The following is a 23,568-nucleotide window of genomic DNA, read 5'->3' on the forward strand; positions in this document are numbered from 1 at the left end:
ATCACTGGCAGAGGCATTGCTGGAAAACTCAAATATCAAAGTAGGCTTTTCCTGGCTGAACCATGGACTGGCACTCTGGAAAAGCCTGGCACACACACGTGCTTAGTGAGTACTGGTCTAAGAGATTTGGAGGGTCAGGAGGAAGCTGAGGATGCCTGGGTTTAAGTGAAGTTTAACAGATGCACAATATTTCGAGCTCATCAAACTTGTGTGAGCAAAATAGAAGGGAAAAGGAGGAGTAGAAAATGGTGTATGTGGCGGATCAAGTCAAAATATTTGTGGCATTAAATACCCCTCTGGGCTTCAGTTTGTCCTCCCTCCTGTGGTGGGCAGGTGGTGCTGGCTGTGGCGTGGTGCTTTGCATACTTTTGATGGCTCTGACAGCAGCCATCAGGCCACTGAGTCCAGACGGCACAATTCTGGGTGCTTAAGTAACTCCAAAACCTCTTCTGCGAATGTGCTCATCAATATTCACAGTGTTTGGCATCAAATATTAATGCCTTTATTTCCAAAACAAATACACAGATTTGCAATCTGCTTCACAGGTCGGGGTTTTCTCACTGCTGGAACCAGCCTGGGTGGCACGCTGAGGGTATGGCTCTTTACCCCTTGCTTTTGCTGGGCCAGGGGATCCTGGGGATGTCCCTACAGTGTCCATTTCTGCTCAGAAGGAAGGATGTAGAAGAATTTGGAAGGCTTGATTTCCTTTGCTGTGTTGGCTTGTACTGGTTGGAGGGCTCTTCAGCTCCTTCTGGCACAGTTTGTTTCCTTTGTGCTGGAAATCCCAGTGCTGATGGTCAGCCTTCCAGTGGAAGGTGTCCTTGCCCATGTCAGGGGTCTGGAACAAGATGATCTTTAAGGTCCCTTCCAACCCAAACCATTCCATGATTCTTCTGCTGATGCTCAGGAATGGTACCACAGCTCGAGTGACCACTGGGGCCGGTGGGTCCCTCCACGCCACGGGTTACCCCGAGCAGCACAATGGGCTGACTTCTGCCTCTCCAATTCTGCTTCTCCCATGTGCCTGAATAAAACTGTTTCTTCTCTCTGCTGTGTGAACTGAGCACATACTTGATGTTTCCCATCATGTTTCCAATTCAGTGCAAACAGATAGTCAGTGCTGTGGCACATTCCTGCAGTTTATGTGAGTTTGGGGAATACTTGATGTGCATCTGGACAACCTGGCAGAACACCACAGCCTGCCTGCCACACACACACCCAGCCTCTCTGCACAGCCGTCTTCAGCTTCCCCAGCCAGGGCTGGCACCACGGCTCACTGCTGGCCAAGGGCGTTTCTCCAGGAATCCTTTTCCAATATTAGACTAATTTCCTAGAGCTGACCCTTGGGAAGGTTGGGCCAGGCAGTCAGGGTGCAAACAGCGCTTCCCAAGAACTGGTAGCTCGGTAGGGTGAAGTGGCTCCATGGGAAAGGCGTTCTGGTTTTTCACTGAACGTGGCACTAAGATTATCATGCTGTCTTTGCTGATGAACGTTGCTGGTCCGGGATGTTCCTCGAGTTTTTTTTGGCTGGTGAGTGACAGCAAGCACTGATGGTCATCGCAGGCCCACACATCGTAAGCTGTTATTCTTCTTGAGGTTGCGATCGTCACTGTTGAGCCGTCCCCGTGTTTTCAGATGTCTGTTTGAATGACAGATTTGTTATTTTTGCATCAGTCTATGGGCACGACTGTTCTTACAGGCAAGGTTTTTTTGGCTTTTTGAGTGCCTGGAGGTGCTGAGCTCCAGTGTGACCCCGAGGCACTGCTGTGCAGCCTGTCAGTCATGGCTGGGCATGCCATACCGCTTTTGATGTCACTGGGAAGGTTTTATGAGAACAGCGAGCTGGCTCCTCTCTGAGAGCACCCAGCACCTCCAACCAGCTATTTAGGAGCCTACAGGAGCGAGCAGCATCACTGCATCCTATTAACACTGGCCTGTGCTTTGTGACAGGGCTGAAAGCATGTCCCTGGGAGGCTCCTCGCCCCTCTTCTGCTCATGTTTAAAACCAGAGATGACTTAACTACTCTGGTGGTGGTGTCTCACTGACTCTTGGCCTCTTTGTTGCTTTCCTGGTGTGTGTTTGATATCGAAGAGAGACCCCAGCCCATTTAGAGAGTGGGGATAACAGGCTGATGGGGCAGGAGACAGCAGCTCCCTGCCCCTGCTGAGCTCCCCAGAGGCAAATCAAGTAAAACCCCTCTGAATGTGATTTTTATTTTGTTTTCCCTCTTTTTTCACAATTTATTTAAGTGCCGTGGTTTGGCTAGAGATGAGGAAGGCGTGTGTCCTCCGGCCTGGCTGTAGATGCTGGGTGGTAAAGATCATTATGATGGCTAGCAAAGGCAAACCAAAATCTGGAGTTCAGAGGTCCAAGCTAGCCAAATGGCAATGAAATGTATGTTGACAGTGAGCATAAATAGGCGTAGAAGCAGATTTACCGGAGGGTGTAATGGGATATATGATCACAGAAGGCTTAAATAAAAGCCTCGCCTCCAAAAATATACAGTCCCCCTCAGCCCAAAACTATAGTTTCTGTGATGAGCAGCAGATTAGCCATTCTTACTGGCTTCATTCCCCCCTGAAGATGTGATTAAATAGTTTGGAGCATTCTCTTTTGTCAAAAATGATTTAGTTGTGTTTCTAGGTCATTGTCTATAGAAGAAAAATGTGCATGTATTTAATGCAGTTGAGTGACTTAGGCATCTTTCAAGAAGAGCTACAACAAAACCCCTTTCCTGCCCGGTCTATCCCCAGACCTCTCCAGCCATAGACATCCCATCCTGCAGCTTCTGAACCCCCTGTGTGAGGTGCAGTTTGTCATCTCCTGTGACTTGCTGCCCACCACCCCTGCAGCCATCTGAGCCTCTTCTGCTGCTCATGAGAAGAGCATCTCCTGCCCTCCTCTCAGAGGATTTCTCCCTTGTTTTAACAACAGTAAGAGCAAGCAGATGCTGTATGGACAATGCATCCATGCTGCTTGGGAAATGTTGCTGAATTTTGAGGGGTTTTGGGCAGGTTATGACTAACCATTCTTCGCTTGGTTCCGGGACCTGACAGGGACCACAGTGTTTCAGACGTGACAAAGCACTTTCCCACGCTGAGTAGCTTTCAGATGAGGATTTGACAGCTCCTCTGAAGGCCGCAGAAGGAAAATCACCGTGAACCAAAATGTCGTTCGGTGCAGATGTGCCAAAATCCCGTGTTTGAGCCGGGTCATCCGGGGTTGGCAGGGCCTCCTCCATCCAGGGTGCCGGAGGCACAGAAGGCTGTGTGGGTCTTACGGGGTAGGAACACTTGCAGAGGCCAGATGTCAATAGCTGAGAGCAGCCTTTCAACCTTTTTTTCTCTTTATGTCCTTGCCTGCCAATAGAATATTGCTTTTTAGCCTGTTCTGAGTCTTTTCCTGGCAATGGAGGCTCACAGGCTTCTCCAGCTGCTGAGAGGATGTGGGGCTGAGGGGCTCAGAGCCTGGTTCCCGTGGACATCCATTTGCAGAATGCATCCTGAGGGTTGTAGCACCATAAATGTGGGGATTTATTTTGAAATTTGCCTTTATTTATGGAGTTTGAGATCTTTTAGGAGATGCAACCACTTCTGGCATGGACTCAGGGTGCTCCATCCTTGGAAGTTGTATGTGGGTGTGGAGTCAATGTTAGACGTGTCTTCTTAGGCTATCAAATTAATCCAGAGGGTCCTGCACCTCTCAGCACCCCACCTGACACCCAAATGGGTCTGCCTTGGACTTCCCAGTAGGAGAGAGAGTATGTTCAGAGCTTGTGCCCTTCCTTCATCAGTCTAGACATGAGGAATGCAAAGAGATTTTGCCATATTTAATGTCTGGAGAAGGGTGGAATTGTGCGTGGGAATTACTTTCAAAGATTGATATGTTGTAGCTGTTAACCACTTTTTTTTATTATTATTATTATTTAACCAGAAAAAACAGATTGCAGCCCAGGAAAAACAACATTTTTTTCTTTCTTTCTTTCATCTTGTAAAGAAAACATTTCAGTTATAGATATGCGAAGTTATGAGTTATAAAATAGGAATAGTCGAAAATTGGAAATGTATAATAAGTTCTTAAGGGACTTGGTAATTTGCCTTCCTCTTGTGAAAAAACACCAAATCAGCTGATAATACAAAGCTTATGAAAGGCTGGGGAAAATGCAGAGCTGAACTAGATCTTTTTCCACGTCAACTCCGGACTGCACTTTTTTCCTTTGATGAAACATGAAATTACTTTTAATTTATTTTGTTTCAATCCTAGTTACATAAACTATTATTTGATTGTACAGCTGGACTGAAAAACTGTAGGAGGTCTCACATTTAGGATTTTGCTGCCTCTCTCTCATTAAGCCTACAGCCTGATTTCTTTAAATGCACCTATTAATCTTCTTAGGGAGACAAATTGTTGTTTGGTTGGGTTTTTTCTCTCTTTCTTTCCTTTCCTTTTTTTTTTTTTTAAAACACTAAACTCCCAGTTTAGAGTAAACACTGATGGTTTGCAGCCTTTCCAGCTTGTGCTGCAGTTGGGCACCGTGATGGTGCCTTGGCCAGGCTGGGTTTAGTCTGGTTGGCTTAAACACTGGAGGTGTTCACAGCCTGAGCTGTTCTCACCATGCTCAGCAATAACCTCTGAGACTACAGGATGGAGTAAATGTATTTTTTTCCATTTTAATTTTTCTGTAGGCTATTTTAGTAGTTCATCTATGGCAGCTTGCCAGAGAAGTGGCTGCCCCATCCCTGGAAGTGTTCAGGGCCGGGTTGGACGTGTCTTAGAGCGACCTCATCTAGTAGAAGGTGTCCCTGCACGTGGCAGGGTGTTGGAATGAGATGATCTTTAAGGTTGCTTCCAACCCAAACCATTCTGTGATTCTGTGAATTTCTGTTGTATTATTAATTGCCAGTCTGGGACTTGTAGGGTTCTGGGTTTGGGACCCATTAATACAGTCCTTGTAGAACCAGCAATAGGATGCAGAGAACCTCATGTTGTCTTTGAAATGAGCAGATCTTTCCTGTGTTTCCTCTCAGGTGCCTCAGCTCTGTTGTCTGCTGCCCAACTATGCTAAGCCACCTTATTTTGGGTTTCTTTCTCCCTGCTCATCACAGGATTTCCCAGCACCCTGGGCAGGTGTCAGCAGCGATCCTTTGGAACGCTGCTCTTGCAGACCTTCTCTGTGCTCCTCTGTTCCTCTGCTGGGAATGGCTCTTGGGAAGGTGGGGGAATTGCTGCCAGGCTCGAATACATCCGTGGGCTGCACTGGCTCTCCTGTGAACCTGGGAGATGTCTGCAGCAGATAGTGTGGGAGCACTCTGTGCCGGGGCCGGCAGCTCCCTGGGAGCGCTCCTGACGCCGGCGGACGTGACGAGGTGATGCTGGGTGCTGCTCACCACTGTAAATCGACCAGCCCTTTCTATTCAGGGCAGATCAGTAGTCCCAAGGAATGGAAATTTCCAAGCCTTCCTCCTTTTCCTGCTTGTCTGTAAGTTGTTGTGGATGTTTTGCCTGGGAATCCTTTAGCTGGGGAGCACACCAGGAAGAGAGGTTGTTTCCATTTATACAGGGTGTATTATATAGACCCTTTCATGGTGGTGGTGATTCTCAGAGCAGGTAAAGCCCATTTGCCACCACAGTAGGTGAGGTTTTGCCTGGTTGCACACTGCAGTAACAACAGAACAGCAGTTCCTGTTGGAGTGGAAAGATGATCCCTATCATTACGTTATATGCCACCGGTAAAAATAAGGTAGCCAGAAACATCCCTCTGGGAAGAAACTCCAAAAAAGTGTCTCCTTAGGCATCCCTTTTCTGCTTTATTTTATCTGCCTTCCTTATCTTCCAGTATCTCCTCCTCCTGCATTGTTAATGGATGTTAAGCACTGGTTAATGGATTAGCATAGGATTCCTATTGGCTGTACAACTCAGTTTCACCCAACCCATATTGGTAATTACAAGTTAATTTTGATTTATCGTTAACTGAAAATACAGGCCCAAGCACTCTGAATTCACAAAATGTCACATCTTTCTTTTTCTTTGAAATACCTGAATAAAAATCAACCAGCTGCTCTGGGTAGGAATAATATGCCTTCTACTTATCAATATGTCTAAAATCTGCTTCACTTATCAACTAAGCTTCTCAAGCCTTAAATTTTACCTGCTGCCATTTCTGCCCAGCTAAGCCTTCCGAGGGTTCCATGAGAACAGATACATCAAATATGCAGATGCCTCTGTCTCTTTGGGGACAAATGTTCTGGGCTGAGGTATGTGCAGCAGGGAAATGCAGGCAGGGACAAGGCTCCTCAAAGAATTGCAGACGCTGGAGAAGTGTTTTCCTTTGATCCTGTAAAGAATTTGGCAGGGGAATTTCAGACTCTCCTATTTCAAAAGTGCATTTAAACTGAGCAGCTTTGAAATATTGAAGTTGATGCTGTCTCTGACAGGACTGGTAATGTGTTATTCCTTGGGTTTGCCTTACCTTTCTTGTTGTGAATAACGAGCTTTACAAACAAAAATGTAATTAATTCCAGGTTTGGTTTGCCATCCACATTTCAGCTTCTGATTCAAATCTCTGAAAACCAGAAAGAGCAAATCTAAGACACACAAACACTCAATGCTGACCCCATCCTCTGCCAGACCCAGGGCAGTGTCCCCACCAGCCACTTGAAATCCCAGTCTTGTCTCCAATAACGGACATAATGCGTGCTGGTATGGAGAATGTCAGGGATGGAGAAACCTCTAGGGCTGAGAAGGGTTTCTGAGAAACACAACCTGATGTGAAGTTTTTGTTAAAAGGCATCTAGCCACGTTGGACACAGATCTCTCCTCACAGGAATGTGTGGGCTCATCAGTTTTTCCCTGTGTTTTTCCACGTGTGCAGTGCTTGGAGCTCTGCAGGGAGGATCAGTTGATTGCTGTATCCTCAGTCCCTGCCCAAATGGTCTTCTCTTGATTGATCTTCCACACCTCGGATATCCACTCTGCGGGTAACTTGAGGCAACAACAAAAAAATAGAATTAAGGCCCTAAGTGGGGAAGAGTTAGAGGGACAAATATGAGATGGCCAAAATGCTCTGAGGTGCAAAGACACAACAGCAGGATGGATAAAAATGCTGTAGTTTTTCACACACAAAAAGATAGGTCTCGTGCTTCGTTTGCTCAGGCTCAAACAAACGAGGGTGCAAAGTCAGGATTTTTCGGTTGCTGCGCAGTCACCAGGAGCTTTTTCATCTCTCTGCAGTATGGCAGACTGATTTCCTCTCCTGGAAATTGCTGTTTTAACTGGGTTCTTCTTTCCTTTTTCTAAAAATACAAACCGGTTTCTTTCTGGTCTGTCATTACTGCCTCTTTTTTAACGGCATTTCTCTTTCTGACGGATCTTCCTATTTTTTTTTATGCCAGGAATGAGTGTTGTTCCTCGTTCTGGGCTGAGTTTGGTTGACTCAAGCTGTCATGGAGATGGATAATGATACATTTTTTTGCATCAGCTTTTAATTTTGGAGCATGGGTGGAACTCATCCAAAGAAAGGGCCCTGCAGTCTTCCCAGCTTCGTAATGGTTGAATCCAAGCTTCTTGCTGCTGGAGGTTTTGTAGAAGCGTGGGCATTCTTGGGTGGTGTGGACATGACTGGGAATACTGTCCTGGTGGAGCCAGACCCCTGGGATTGACTCCTTTTTACCCATCTGTGCTCACATCGAAGCAGTTTTCTGCAACCATCCAGCACCTGCAGGAATCCCTCCAGCTCCTGGATGGAGCTGAGCCTGAATGCAAAGGGGAGCCTTGCAAAACCAGATCTTTGTGCCACTGAAGGGAAGGAAGCCAGCAGCAAGTCAAGGGAACTGGCTGCCTCTGCTCTTCCCTTTGAATTGCTTTCCAAAAGGCATTTTTCCCAAAATAACTTAATTGTATATTTTTTGGGGGTAGATTGTTCTATATTTGTTGACGAGCATTGAATTGACGTTTTCTGAGAATGGCCCAAAATGGCTTGCAGAGCTCTGCAGAGCATCAGTGTCTCATTTAGAGCCCATCACTACGTGTGGCTATGGCTGCCTTCTCTTCTGTGCCTTACTCTGCATTTCCTGACCTTGGATTTCACCTGCCACAGCGTTTCAAGACATCCAGTTCAGGAGAGCCTTCTACAGCTCCTTGCATTCAGCCTTACCTTTGAATACTCTGAATAAATTTGCATGGCTCAGCAAACTTGTTCTTTCATTATCCCCCTCCTTCCCAGGCTGTTTATGAATATATCCCTTTTATCCCAGGGCAAGATCCTGCACCTCTACTTGTGAAAACCTGACCACTGCCTCTATCCTTGGCATCATAAATCCTAATCAGTTATTAACCTACAAGAAGGTTTCCCCTTCTTTTATCATCTTTCACTTCTTTTTCCCTCCTTCTTTATAGATTTTTATCCTAACAATTCTTCTACTGAGGCAATTTTTCAGACTAATCCTGTATATGAAAGGATTTTGGTGTGGGAACCTTCATAAATTTCTCCTTAGCAAACAACGTGGCAAAGGTTTGATTTATTTTTTCTTTTACGGTCTTGCATTTCTTAAATATTTCTGCTGCATTTCAGTCTTCTTTAGGTTTTCCAGATTCTTTGGCAAATTTCATATTCCTAAAATTTTAGAAAATAATTTTTTTCCCTGATTGACAAGTTGTTCCTTAAGAGATTTTTTTTTTTTTTTTGGTATGCTTCATTAGGTCTTCAAATTTAATTTGCTAAAATTTTGGGTTTTTTCCTCATCTGGGTAAAATGTTTACCTTTTGAAGTATTGCCTTTTACTCCTGTAGCTCGGTTCTTCAAGGATATTGCCTTGTTATGGCCATGTCTTAAACCCTTTCTTGACAGCTTTCTGCTAACAGGTGCCATGGAAACTTCCCTTTCTTACCCTTCCACCTGCTGCTTTTAATTTCTTTCTAACAAACCTTCTCACTTTTTTTGATTTATTTTTTTTCCCCAATTATATCTAATAATTATAGCAGTCATGTATTTGTGAGGGGTTTTTTTCCACTCTTACAAATAGATTGAAGCCGAGTTTGTTGTGGTCACTGTTGCTGAAAGTTTGTGCTCCTCAGAACAGGCCTCATTCATGTTGCAGGACTATGTCCAGAGCAGGTAGTTCCATTCTGCGTTGCTTGAGGGGATGGTTAACGACCTAAACAAAAAAATTGTGTCGCTGCTAATTAAAATCAGAGAGGCTTTTGAGAAGGGGGTGGGTTGTAATTGCAGATTTACAAGATAAGCTTTCATAATCCATGTGCCATAAAAATTCCTTAGCTTCGTGCCATGGTTTATCTTTTGGCTTTGCTGGCATTTCATAAATACAGCACAGTAATTCGTAGTGTTGGCTTTCCTGGGACAAAGACTCTCAGTTAAATGTGACTGAGGCAATCAGCTCTTCTACCCTTTAATTGCTGGAGCTTGGGTATAGGATGTGAGTGGATGGAGGCAGAGGGGAGTGGCTGTTCCTCACCTGGGGTACTCTCCCCGTCATCCCTGTCCTTTCTGCTGCTCACAGTATATTTTCAAGATTGTCATGGCTCTTTTATATAATTTTAACACACATAAATGGCTTGCTGATGGCAATCAATTGGGCCGGGGAAGGATACGGAGGCGACACATCGAGTAGCTGGGTGGAAATCAGATGGAAGAAGAGACAGCTCCAGCCCACACCTCCCCAGGGCTCCTGGGGACGTTAATTCCCATTTTAGCTGCGCTTTCCCTGTGTGCTCCTTGGTGCTGGTCACAGAGTTGTATCTCTGGGGCAGGGCTCTTCATCATTCCTTGCAGACCTTCCATATCCTGCAAGAGAGAGGAGGAGCTCTGCAGGCAGCAGCCCACTTTACTGTCCAGCCTGCAGCATGGCCACCCCCAGCATCACCTGAATTACTGTGGAGTGTGGTGTGCCTAACCAGGGCTTTTTAATGTGCCCAGACCTGCTGACCATCCTCCCTTTGGCAGTGTCCTTGGGGCCAGCAGCTGGGGTGCACAGTGCCTCCCCTCCCTCCAGCTCTCCCAGGGGCTCCAAGGCTGGGCTTCACCTGCACTCATGGTCCAAAGCTGACCTTCTGACTGCACCCATTCAGTGAAAGAGCTACCATTCCTTCTTGCTTTGGATCTTCCAGATACTTCCTAAGTCCCCAGAGAGAGACAGAGCGAGATTAGGTATCCCATGGCCTTTCTGGTATTTCCATGTTCATCCCAGGCACAGTGGAGCCAAGGCTCGTGCTCTGCAAGCTCCTGGCTCAGCAGTGAGCTGTACTGCTCCTCTCATGCCATGCAGCTGATGGCATTGTGATCAAGAAGTGGCTTCTACTCTGTCTCTGGAAGATTTACATGTAGTTTTCTGCTATCACAGAGGAAACAGATTTTCCCTGTCACTGAAGCAGAATGGATATGGACACCCCCCTTATCCCCGAGAGATTTTAATGCTTTGAAGTTCAAGATCGTAAATGTTCTCAGCAACAGTTATACCACTTGAAAAGGAGACCTATTCAGACCTTTGAGCCTTCGTAGTGCCTGCTTCTGTAAAGCTATCCGAGAAGAAATCTCTTTGATATATATGGGACTGAGATCATTATCTGCAGACTCTTCTGTCAGGCCAATTTGCCTGTGGCTCTGAGGGGCTTGGCCAAGATCCTGACAGTGGTGGCCACACACTTCAGGCATCAGCAGCTGAAAGAGCAGCTCCCCGGAGCAGCAGAGGGTGCTCTGCAGGTCACTCGGTGACCTTCTGGCTTGTGAGGGCTCTTATGAGACATGCAAAAGTCTGCCCTGACTGCAGTTCAGGTTGCTTTGGGCTCTGTGGGGATCAGTTGCCTTGCATTCAGTCGCAGATGTTCACTGTGGTCTGTGTAGGGTGACTGGTAGACATCAGACCTTGGGGGTTTGGGGTTGTTGGGCTGGTGGGTGGGAACAACCCTTGCTGTGGTTTTATGCTGCAAAGTGTCCTAAAGGAAATTGCTCTTGGCTCAACCAGGGCCAAGTAAGGTGCAAATTAAGTACTTACTTGCCACATAGCAAGTAAGAACAGAGCAGGATAGAATGGAATAGGATACAAAATAGAATATTTCCAGTCAGAAGGACCTTCAGTGATCATCTAGTCCAAATGCAACTGATAATGATTCACAAACCTTTCCAAAAAGGCAGTTGCACAGGAATGAAAAGAAGCAAGTAAATGCTTATTTAGAGCTTAAATCAGTTATAAACCCCTCTTCTGGTACGTAGGATTCAGCTAATAAGATGGCAGATGCTTCTCAACAGCCGTGCTTCATAGAGCAGCAGTGTGAGCGACATTGATTTGTTCTCCTGTTGCTGATTCTCAGCTGAACTAGACGCAGTGCTAATAAGACAGAGAATAACTGGTTTGTGTAAACTGAAAAACTCCTGGTTATTGTTACCTTTCCTTGGATGGCGTAGACCTGTGCATTTCGAACGAAGGGGAAAAACCAGCAGCAGCAGCTCTGGGTGTGTTGTCTCCTGCCAAACCATGGCCAGAGGAGGAAGCTGGCACACCGTGCATGCAGCGCTGCTCACCCCACAGCAGCATCATTCCTCTAGGGAAGGTTGTGAGTCTGGTGTGTTGAGTGCCAGTGGCTTATGCCACCTCCTGCCTGGCAGCCCCTCCTTGAACCCCAGCCCCAGTGGGTTGTAACAGGGAGGCAGAAGACTCCAGGATATCACATTCCTCTCTATTTAGGAGAACAGGTATATGGGTGGAGGTTAAGGACCCAAATGATTGCCCAGATTGGGTGGGAGCCTGGAGCAGGAGCTCAAGTACACTGTCAGCATCAGGAGATGCGCATTAGAGACGCCTCAGTCACTGGGAAAATGCCTGACAGAAGCTGCATCTTATTTGACGGGGATAAAGCAACCCTGGAGCACAAAGCTGCAGGAGAACAGGGTTTTTCCACTGCTCACAAAAGCTAGTTATTAAACACTGTGGCCTTTCACAAGAGTGCTTGTATTGCCATCTAATAAAATACTCCCTGACAGCTTCTAGTCACCATTTCGTATTTTCTGATTTGATTTCAGCTGGGTGGCATTCGCTGTTTTTAAACCGCCCAGTACACACATTTCCAGCACGATCCTCTTCCTGCATGGACATCCGTGTAATTAAGTCAGGGGTACTTGGATTTAAGCAGGTGCTGGTTTTTAATTCTGTAACTGCTGCTTTTTTCTTTTTTTTTTTTTCTTTTTTTTTTTTTCCCCCAATACAGAATTCCCCATGCTGGATGTAGCACTTTTAGAGCTACAAAGCTGCCCCCAATAAAACTCCCAGGCTCAGGGTAGATCTGAGCATCGCTAGTGTGAGATTTTCAGTGCGCAGAGCTGAAACCAGAGACCCTCCACATCAGACACTTCTTTTTCTGTTTATTTATTAAACGGTTGCATGTCCTATTTTCTAGTCAGACGTGCTGACAGGCAGAGCATTCCAGCTAATGTTTGATATTACCCACGCCGTTCCTATGCCGACCCATAACCGTTCAGAACTATGTCTTTCCAAGTCAAACCCAGTGCCATTTTAACCTGGAGTACAACTGCCCTTCTGCTTAGCTACCTGTTTTGGTTTTTTTTAATAGGTTATACTCGGTGATTCTTAAAATCAGTCATGTGGATGTTCACATCAGGTTTCAGTCGAACCAACTAGGTCAAATCTCTGCTCGTAGCTGAGCAGCTCTAATTCTTGTTGGTCAGCCCGGCCTCCTTTTGGGTGTGTCTTCACATCTTCTCTCTTTTCATGCTTTATCTTGAGTTGTTTGCTTCTCATTCCCTTGGTTTTACTGCAGGCAAGCAGTCATTTCCCTTCTTTTTCTAGCCATTTTTTTCTCTTTTTTTTTTGACTAACAGGAAAGACTTGCTTGTCCTCGTTTTGCTGATTTTTGATCCAGATGTGAAGCTGGGAGCTGCCTCCCATGGACAAACCCAGCTCTTTGGAAAGCATGGGCAGAACGTGCGCTTTGTCAAACTACGGTGACAGTGCCACTTATTTTTGTGTTCCTTTTATCTACTACAATGCAGTAATTAGATCAGTTGCCCAGTGAGTAGGGATCTGTTTCCATTGGCACCAGGCGGAGGGAGGGATGCAATCCACGTTTCCCGGTTGCACAGAAGGGGTGCAGCTCATGAAAGGTTTACTCAGACCACGAATGCCAAGCCCCTGTGGATGTGAGCGCTGCCGGGGTTTGGTGGCCGCTGAGCAGATGGATGTGGCTGGTGTGTTCAAGGGGGAGATGTGGAATTTAGAAGACAACCAATAAAGCAGGAGAAAACCAACGCACATGCTCGCTCTTGAACTTTTCCACACAAGTCAACAAGACTTGATTTACCAGCCACGCGTGTAGATTTTGTGTAATATCGCTATTGCTTGATTTTACAGCAGAGACATTAATGGTGTTGGCATTTACCTTGCAGTAGTTATTGCTCCCAAGTTAGCACCTTGTGTGAAAAAGGGCCTGTTGACATCTCTTGGGATGCTGGCTCCAAGCCTGGGTCTTGCCTGTAAAATTTAGTGGCACGGATGAACCTACTTCAGTTAATTAGAGAATTCCCTCCTACAGACCCTGACTTTACCTGGGAATTCCCAAATAAGAAGGCTGAACTGATTTACTGGAACAGAATTGTAAACCAATGCTATGTCATTGCATTGCTTTCATCTTCCTGAAAGCTGCTGACATCTTTTCCCTGGCGATGCCGTGGCATCAAAAATTTGGTTTAGGACAAATCATGTTTTTTCCGAAATTAAATATTAACCAGCAAACAGTCTAACATTTGTTTTGGCTGTAAAGAGGACTTTGTTTTTAAAGCCTTCCCAGTTCTTGTAAGTTTAATAAGAACCATCATTTTTACAGAAGGGAAAAAAGTAGGCATAAAAAATCCAAGGACTTTTTACACCCTGAACTCGATTTTATGGGGAATGACTTTGACCCTTGGTTTTCCTTGTGCCGATCATGTTTCTGATCATCTCAGGCAGCTTTTCCCTCCCAGTACTTATCCATCTCCTCCCAGGGCATTGTACCAGCCCTAAATAGAAAGGCTGGTTTCATACCCACGTCTGTTCCTGAGTGGAACAAGGGAAGTTCTGGGCCTTTTTAATCAGGAGAATTATCTGATGGAGAGGCAGAGCTGGATATGGATTAATGTCTCAGTGTGATTTTTAGCTCTGGGCTCCATGGCAAGCAACTTGGCAGCTTCACCTCCTCTCTTTTATGGAGATGAGTGTTAATTTTTGTGGGTGCTTGCTTGGCTTTGTGCTGGAAAACGGAGTTTTAGGGGGAAAAAAAAAAAAAAGGAGTAAAGACACTTTTTTTCAAATTAAAAATAATGAAAAAAGGAAGAAAACAGCATCTTCCCAGCCCCCCACTGTGCCAGTGACTGCAGGCAGGTGAATAGAGCTTCCTGCCTGCCCTCGTGATAAAGCATTCATAGACAGACTATCATAAATGAAAACCTTGGCAGTATAATTGTTAATAAACTCGGTCACACACACTTGATATTCTTTAGTTGTACAAATGTATTACTCTGTTGGTAACAGAGAGTGCTGCTGAGTTTGGACCCCGTGGAGATCTTTGTATTGCCCAATATATCTAATTCAGCAATTAGGGCGGTGCAAAATCAATACAGTCCCCATCAAACAGGGGGAATCGTGCCTTATTAAAGCACTTCAATTTAATTGTTAATAAACAATCAGTGGCATTGGGGGAACTCCTTTGGAACCTGTTAGCAGCTTGGTGCTAGTTAGTATTAATCAGTGATAAAGGCTGTGAGGAAACAAGGGGCTGAGCTGCAGTTTGGACTTGTGTAACAGCAAAAAAAAAAAAAGGGTTCCTGGATGGGTACAAGGCACACAAATGTTGGAGCATCCTCGCAGAAGATGCAACGAGCGTGGGCCTGTGTCTGATTCCATATGACTATTCTCATGTTCTTTCCTGAGGCATCTCTCCTGGATTGAGTTACTGTATTTGACAGACCAGATGATTTTTTCTGGTCTTAAAATTTCACGGATACGTTCAGCTGGTGCAAGTGAGAGACATCCCAGCCTGTGGAGGGAAGGCTGAGGCATTTTGGATAATTATAAAATAAATAAATGCAGTGATGATATATGTGTATGGAGTGAAACTGCTGCTGGGAGTGGGATGGAGGTGGTGACTGGCATTACTTTGCACCTGAAAAAGTGCAGGGAGCTGGGAGGGAGCTCCGACCTAGGCTGGTCCTAGAGCCGCTGGACCTGCCAGGCAGCGAGCACCCAACTGCCCTCCTCCCTCTTGTGTGCCAGGAATGATGCTCAGGGCAAAATAACAGCACCTGCTGTGTTGTTCCTCAGGGGTTTTTGCATTTTCAAGAGAGCCACAGACTCTGTTTTGGGTTGGAAACGTAGTGAGCTTGTCTGTGTTGTATGACAGCTCCTTGATGGAGCACAGATCCAGAGGTGTGGCACTCCTCACGTTGATTTGCTGCAAAAATCCAGCTCAGAAATTTCGCTCTTTATTTAAAGAAAGGTTCTTGAACTAAATAAGCCAGAGTGCCAGTGCTACTAATACCAGATGCAAAAATAGGTGATAACTACTAATACAATGCTAAACACGTGCACTGTGAGCAGCTGCTGTAAGTTATTCCCATTTTTCACTGAGTTGGGAAGTGAAACTGTGTTGAGTGGGATTCCTGGGGTCAGACCCAGTTCGGAGTCAGAATTGCTACCTGGTGGCAAATGGCAAAGATTTTTTTCATATCAAATGGAGGAAAAAAATTTTGATTTTGAAATTTGCAGTGGAATAGAATCACAGAGTGGTTTGGGATGGGAGGGACCTTAAAGACCATCTTGTTCTTAATCCCTGTCATGGGCAGGGACACCTTCTACTAGAGCAGGTTGCTCCAAGTCCTGTCCAACCTGGTCTTGAACAATTCCAGGAATGGGGCAGCCACAGCTTCTCTGGGTAGAATAACCACTCTGTTATTCCAAAACAACAGTTATTTAATTGACCATATATACATGCAGTTTTTCAAATAATGTTATGTCAGAGTTGTTTAATACACCATTAGGATAGCGTGTATTATAATACATAAATGCTGCTTTTATAGGATTTAAATTTAAGGTGAGAAGAGGGTGAGAAGGGGCTGAGTGGCTCCCATCTCCACCAGCTCAAGATGCTGTGTGTTTTTGGGGCAGCAGCTCTGCAGCCCTCAGCATCAGGAGGCAAACCCCAAATCTGGACCCAAGGGTGTCAGAACTAATGATGGAGGAGAAGCACTTGCCAACAACACTCATGTCAGGTCCCTGCTGCAGGGCCAGGAGCAGTTTACTTCTTAGTCTGGAACAGATCAGTCCCTCCCTTAGTGCTTTGCTTTATTATTATTGTGCAATTCCTCCTTCAGAGAAGTGGGTTTCAACCTGCAGCCGGAAAGTATTCCCAAAGTGCTATTTTACTATTTATTTTCATCCAACTTCCTATTACTGTGGCAACATGCACTTTGAATTTCATTAGTTTTATGCATTTAAGTTCCCTTTTTAAACTTTTATAAGGTCAGACCCTGCTTGGGTAAATCAACAATGTATTAAATTTGAGGTTCTGAGTAATACTTTTCCTTAAACAGCTGTAGATCACAGGTAAGTGAGGGCATTAGGGCTTCTGCATTTTCGAGAAATATTTGTGGGCATTATTGATAAGCACATGCACCAAATTATTCTGTAATTAGATAAGCATCTTCCATCACAGATTCATTCTCGTGCACTTGTGGTCCATCAGCAGCACATTATAGGGTGCCTGCACTGAAACCACACGGGAGGAGGGTGTGCAGGCTGTCATGTCATGCTCTGCAGCACAACAGCTCAAAACTCTTGCAGCTGGAGCTGCTCCAGAGCTCCTTAGGGTGGCCAGGAGCATCCCTCAGCACTGTGGGGTGCTGAGCATCCTACACAGGCCATGGGACTGCTGCTGGACCAGCAGTGGGTGCGACCTCAGGGTTGCTCCTTCTGGGTAGTTGTGGTTTCACACGGAGGTTTCATCGTCCTGTCCTGGTGACCAGATTTCATCCCAGCTGTTTTTTGCCCAGCCAAGACTCACATCACCCAGAATAGGGTTCAGCTGGGGGGCAGCCAGCCCACAAAAGCCCCTGTGCTTCCCACTTCAGTACTGATTAGTAAAGCAGAGCTAATGCTCTCTTCTCCTGATTTCCCACTCCTGTGGCCTCAGGGAAACGAGCCCTTAGTTGCTTTCACCTGCGACTCGGGCGGGTCTGCGTGGCAACTGAGAAAGTACAAGTAGGTCTCCTGCCACCTCTGGGCTTCTGGAGGGGTTTTCCTTCAATAAATAGGGCTCTTTGCAGGCTTCTGGTTTCACAGCTTTCACTCGTGAAAGTAGGTTGTGAGAAGCTGGTTTAGCATGTGTTGGCCATGTCCCTGCAGAAAGGGCCCTGCAGGCTGCAAAGCGGAGTCACTGCTGCCTCTTCCAGTGAGTTTGTGCTGAAGTTTGTGCTGGAGAAGTGCTGGGAGCACTGACTGGCAGGAGGCTGTGCTTCCCAACTTATCACACACAGTTTTATGTGCAATTTTCTGAATAAAGTTCAGCTCGGAATACACCGAATAATTCAATTACATCTCTGCCGCTGGGTTATGTAAGAGAAAGCTGAAGTTGTGCCTCGTTTCTTAAGGTAAAATGTGTCCTTCTGCTGATCTGAGCAATTTCCCTGGTTTGCAGTGGGGTTTTGCTGTGCCTCCTTGGCTGACTGGGGCTTTTGGGGGCGAGAGGATGCTGTAGCTGTTGTCTGCACTGACTGCATGTGAATGTATGAAACCTGGGCTTATCATGTCTGTTTTGGTGGTGTTTCAGTGTGCAGAGGAGACCGGAGCAGCTGGATCAGGCCGCGGGCCAGCGGTCAGCGTCCCCCTCCCTGGCACAGACTGCACCCAGCTCCCAGAGCCCCCGGGAGATGAGGGGCCGGGGCCAGCCCGCACCGGCGGCGGAGGGGCCACGGAGGACACTGCAGGTGGACGCCAGGAGCCAGGGCCCGGGGAGGTCTCCCTCAGTGTCACCGGACCGGGGCAGCACCCCTACCTCTCCCTACTCGGTCCCGCAGATCGCCCCCCTGCCCAGCAGCACCCTCTGCCCCATCTGCAAGACGACAGAGCTCACCTCCTCCCCCGGCCAGCCCAACTTCAACGCCTGTACCCAATGTCACAGCAAAGTCTGCAACCAGTGTGGCTTCAACCCCAACCCGCACCTCACCCAGGTAACGCCTCCTCTTCCTCGTGCAGCCCTCCTGGACGGCTCAGGGGGGTGCTGGGGTGGCTGCCACCGAGGTTCTTGTGTTACCAGCAAGGGCTCTGCTGGTAATCAGGGAATAATTGTGTTAACATGAGCTTTGATGAGATAGGGGAGGTAAATCAGTTGAGGGAATTGGTAGACTACGAGAGGGGTTCAGTCTCTGTTGCTGAGACCCCAGAACGCTTGTCTGAGGTCTGCGCTCTCAGAAGTGTCTGGAAGTCGAAGGACTTGACAGTGGGAGGGGAGCAGGGGGGTTGCTGGCACCCTGAGGTGTTGAGCATCTCAAACCCTGACTCATCACAGGTGCTGATGGGCGAGTTTCAGGCAGCGTCACGCTCGGCGGGAGGGAGTCGTGCGCAGCGTGATGGGGGAGCGTTCCGTGGGATGTGTGAAATGGAGGTTCGGCGTTCCAGGGGCGGATCCGGCAGCGGCACCACATGGGGGTGCTGGGGCTGGCTGGGGTGAGGGGCTCCCTGTGCCAATCTGTCAAGTCAGAGACCGCCACACAGGGTGGGAAGTGACGTGGATGGTTTTTGCAGCTGTTAAGAGCCAAACCACAGGGATTCCTACTCTCAGGCTTAATAACAGAATCTTAAAGCCACGCTTTGGAAAGCCACTATGCTGGTCCAGTTTATGGTAAGACAGGATTTGGGTACTGAAGTCCCCTGCATACTCAGGATTTATTGCCAGTAGCCATTTCTGGTAAGCACATGATGCTCCTGACACCAGACACAAGGGTTTGTAAATATCATTGTTTGAGAGAGGATCCAGCCTTCCTGTCCCTTTTTCCAATGGAACAAAAGTTGAGGTGGCTGATACCCCTGGTACAGCAGGGTATAATTGGGTCCAAGGTATAACCTGGGTCCTGCTTTTACCCTGCAGGTATTTCCCTCTGCAAAGGTCTGTGTAAGGTCTCGGACGTTAATAAAGAGCTGTGAGGTAGGAATTCAGGCTCCTGCAAGGAAATGCCATGGGCCACTTTTCTGTTTCACTTTCAAGTTTCACTTTTAAATACATATGCCAAACATTTATTTTGTTGTCCAAGCTTTGTTTTGAGTGTTGACCAACTACTCTGAATAGTATCAGTTAACCAGCAAATAACCAAACAGAAATGTACCTATTGCTCAGTTTCTGGTCAGCCTGGGCCTTGTCCCCTCTGTCTTGCCCCAAGAGCTTTCCCACAGTGGTTCTACCCCAAGTCTCTCCTACAGATACGCACGTTAAAATGGGTGTGTGCATGGAGTTTCTGCTTAGAACTCTAGGCCATCTCTCTCTTGGCATCTCTAGGTCTCTGTGCCCTCTCAAATGTGATTGACTGCAGAGCATTTTTAAACATCAAATCAAAAAACTGGACCTGAAATGAAAAAAGATGTGGGTTTTTTTGTTTGTCCTGAGTTTAATATGCATTTCAGCAGCAAACAGCCTTATGAGTTGTAAGTAGGTCGTTGTGGGAGCTGGGGGATGCAAACAGTTGTCCAAGAGAAGCACATTTACAGCTCGTGTTGGCAGCCCGTGTGATGGGCTGGCTGGGGGAGCAGTGGTGGTTGCTGCCTGGTTGGAAGGTGTGACTCGCTTTCCTCAGCATCATTCCTTGTGCTGCTATTCCAGAGTCACACAGCGAGGTGTCTGAGGCAGCCTGGTGGTGTTACAGAGGAGTAATGGGAGGCAGCTTGGAGGGTGCTCTCTATCTTGATGGTAGGAGCTGGGTTGGAAAGGATCTCCAGAGTGTCCAACCTCTGCTCAAAGCAGCAATCAAGGAAGGATCTCTGGGCTCTCCCCCTTTGGGTCCCAGAACCTTCCAGGGATGGATGTGCTGGTCCCACCTGCTCCATCACCTGACTGCCTTCACAGGGGAAACATCCACCCAGTCTGGTCCCTCCAACCCAGCAAAACATCCACCCAGTCTGGTCCCTCCAACCCAGCAAAACATCCACCCAGTCTGGTCCCTCCAACCCAGCAAAACATCCACCCAGTCTGGTCCCTCCAACCCAGCAAAACATCCACCCAGTCTGGTCCCTCCAACCCAGCAAAACATCCACCCAGTCTGGTCCCTCCAACCCAGCAAAACATCCACCCAGTCTGGTCCCTCCAACCCAGCAAAACATCCACCCAGTCTGGTCCCTCCAACCCAGCAGGTGCTGCACAGCATTGCTAATGAGGGGCTGTATTTTCCATTTGCATTTCCTTATGAATGTATTTTCATGTGAATAGTTGATGTTGCCACTTCGTGCTGCAGCAGATACGGATTTGTAACTTTTTTCTGCTTTCAAGGCTCTCTACCAGGATTACATGATCAAAAATACCACATTTTCTAAGGAAACCAAACCCAAGAAAACCAAAATTGTGTTTTGCTTGGTACATCCTCTCCTGTGCAATCTGTGGAACTGTCAGAAACCAATGGCATGGTGAGGTGGGAGCTCCAGGACTGGTTTGGCATGATTTCTGAAACCATTTTGAGAGTCTAGTTTTGAGGCTTATATAAACACTTTCTTTTCATGAGTCTTTTATATATATATATGTATGTGTGTGTGTGTGTGTATATATGTATATATATCTTATACACATGCTATAAAATAGCTTTTTATAATATATATAAAAATAAAGTAACAGACTTAGTGTATGAGCTGTAGTCTTTCATGCTCCATCGTTCTACTTACAATTCCAAGAGCAGATTTTTCTGAGGAGGGTTAGCTGTACCTCCTAGCAGAACACCTTCACTTCATAATTAGGTGATACCTTCTGCTCAGAAGCATGTGAATTCCTTTTAAAGACTATTTTTCTCTGCCTTTTGTGTTTTATCCCTTTTCAAGTGGCTTGATGGCCATTTTATCTCCTTGGGCAAGTTATGAATTTCTGTGCTGACGAAGCAATCAGCCTCCGTGGCATCTTGAGTTGATCGCTTGCTGAGAAGAACAAAATATCTTGTTGGGTTTTTTTCTTCGCTGTCTGTTTATTCCTTTGAGCAGCAGCTCGTTCTTGTTTCACAAGACTGGGCAAACAGAAGTTCCTGTCTGCTGCTGGTGTCACTCAATATTTTACATGTAGATAATCACATTCTTCCCTCTGTTCATCTCCACACGCCGAAATAACTGCTGTCATCGTTTTCAATTTGGTCGTGTGCTGGCGGGCTGCTATCCCCGTTTTCATTCACTTATTCCTGAAGGTCAGTGCTCTTGCCATAGACAGTTATTTTAAGCAAAGGGAATTATCAAGCAGGGAGCCATGGTGGCACCATTAAAGACAAGGAGTTATGAAATAACATGGTAAAATCGAGCCGTTTGCTTACACTCCTGTGCAGGAAATAGGTTTTTGAATGGAGATGTGTTATTTTTAGTGCAACGCTGCAGCTCTAACATTCTAGTAGGATTTTTAATTTCTCATTAAAACTTTTTTTCTACTTTTCCTCTGTGTTGCCTTTGAGGGGTTTTTTGGACAACTTGTTCTGCAGGACCATACCAGTGATGCTGTCATCTCCTCCAGGGAGAATAGCTCAGTTTCAAACCAGTACAATGGGTTTAGAAAATCCTCTTTTTATACATCTTTTGCTTTGTTCCGCCTCTCCCGTGGCTTTCGCCTGACTGATCCTGCAGCATGTTCATCTGATTGGATTTGCTCTGTTTGGTATCATAAGGAGTAACCTGCAGGCATCCTTTCTGCCTCTCTGGGGTTTTGAAGTGCCGCTGCACATTGCTAATTTGATAAATTAATTTCTTCTTCAGTCTTCTCTTAAAATTTGTTGGGCTTCTTTTAATTTGTTTTCTCCCCGTCCTAAGTGCTAAACCAAAAACACGAGGAACTTGAGTTTGATTTTAATCAAGAGCAGCGGCACTGCATTAAAACATGTGCTTCAGTTAGAGCTGAAATGAAACTCAAAATGCCTGGCTGCCTAATAGGTCTGCTTGGAACCATTTGGGATTATAGGAGGTCTTTGCCTTCTGCCTTACATTTCTATTGAGCTTTTCCAAGTGGTGTTTATTAGATGCAGTTTCATCAGTATTCAAATCCACCACCCTGAATAAAAGGAACGTATTGGTACATGTGTGTTCTTGACCAAATGCCTTTCTTTTTGAAGTCCCTGCTTTTGTCCCTGGGCCATTTTGATTGTTCTTGCTGTATTTGTGACCATATTTATGACTGAGAATTGTATACTTCAGTTCTGGCTCACGTTTTTAGCTCCACTTAGGGAGATTGAAGTGGTTCTTTGTACTCTTTATGCCGTGAATATAATTAATTATGAAATATTTAAAATATTTGAGAATAAATCTGTTCCCTACGTGCTCTGTGCCATGTAAGCTCATCACCAACCTTTGATCACGGACCTTCAGCAAGCAAAACATAAAAAGTCTCAGGGAGGATTAAAAACTTGCTGGTTGGTTTCCCAACAGCGGTCAGGGTTGTTTGACAGGAGAAGAAAAATTCTCAGCAGCTGCTGAGTTATCAGTGGCAAGAGGAGATAGCCACAAAAATCGTTTAAAGTTCTTAGGTAAATGTTTATACTGTAGCAGTGGAAAATAGACCATCAGCTGAGGAGATGAGAATGAAATAGTGTAAGTATTGTGTAGGGCTGTGTTTATCCTACCATAACCTAACAGCAGATGGTTTTCTGCTCAGTAGTGTAAGAAAATTTGGGTAAAGTGGAACAAAGAAGACGAAGAAGACGAGGTGGGGGAAGCAGAGGGGTGACACAGTGCTCAGCACAGCATCTCTGGTGGCAGGAGAGGGGCTTGTTGGCACTGGAGGGATGGCCATGGTCCAAAGCCTTCTCCAGGCTGGCTGTACTGGCAGGAGTGGTGCCTGCCTACAGCATCACCTCCAGCCATTTAGCCAATGACTGAAAAAAATCCAAATATTGAAATGATGAAGCTGTTCATACACTGCTTTTCTTAAGAGCCCATTTCTCATTTGGTTCATTATCCCAATTTTACACCACGATGGTGTCCAATTTTCAGCAAACCCCACCATTTTTGTGAATTAAGGACCTAATCTAAATTATTTACTCTTCAGGAGGCTTTGGCTTGGCTAGTGACCACTGGTTCAGGAGCACTGCAAGCCAAGGGCTGTGCTCAGGGTGCCAGGGGTGTTATTAGTTCTGCATTAAACCAATGGCTGTTACTAATGAACAGTAAATAGTCATTTCTTCCTCTCATCCATCTCCTCTCCTGCCTGTCATTCACTGAACATCCAAACACTTACAGGTCTCTGATGCTGTGTAAGCGTGGGCAAAAATCCTCATTGGTGCCATTGCTTTTACCCTGGGGTCTAGGAGATGCTAAAATGATTTGGTGGGAGTAGCTTGGTGCAGGTCCCTC

General features: G+C 46.1%; 1 protein-coding gene across 1 annotated transcript in view; it reads left to right on the forward strand.

Annotated features, from left to right (window-relative positions):
• The window catches only part of BSN (bassoon presynaptic cytomatrix protein), a 90,772-nt gene that overhangs the window by 4,184 nt on the left and 63,020 nt on the right, over nucleotides 1-23,568 (forward strand). Inside the window, 1 exon segment of the mRNA XM_050313192.1 lies at nucleotides 17,825-18,224. Coding sequence (XP_050169149.1) covers nucleotides 17,825-18,224 — 400 coding nt within the window.

The sequence above is a fragment of the Myiozetetes cayanensis genome, unplaced genomic scaffold, assembly GCF_022539395.1.
Source record: "Myiozetetes cayanensis isolate MyiCay16 unplaced genomic scaffold, myiCay2020 scf18, whole genome shotgun sequence".
In the NCBI taxonomy this organism is placed as follows: domain Eukaryota; kingdom Metazoa; phylum Chordata; class Aves; order Passeriformes; family Tyrannidae; genus Myiozetetes; species Myiozetetes cayanensis.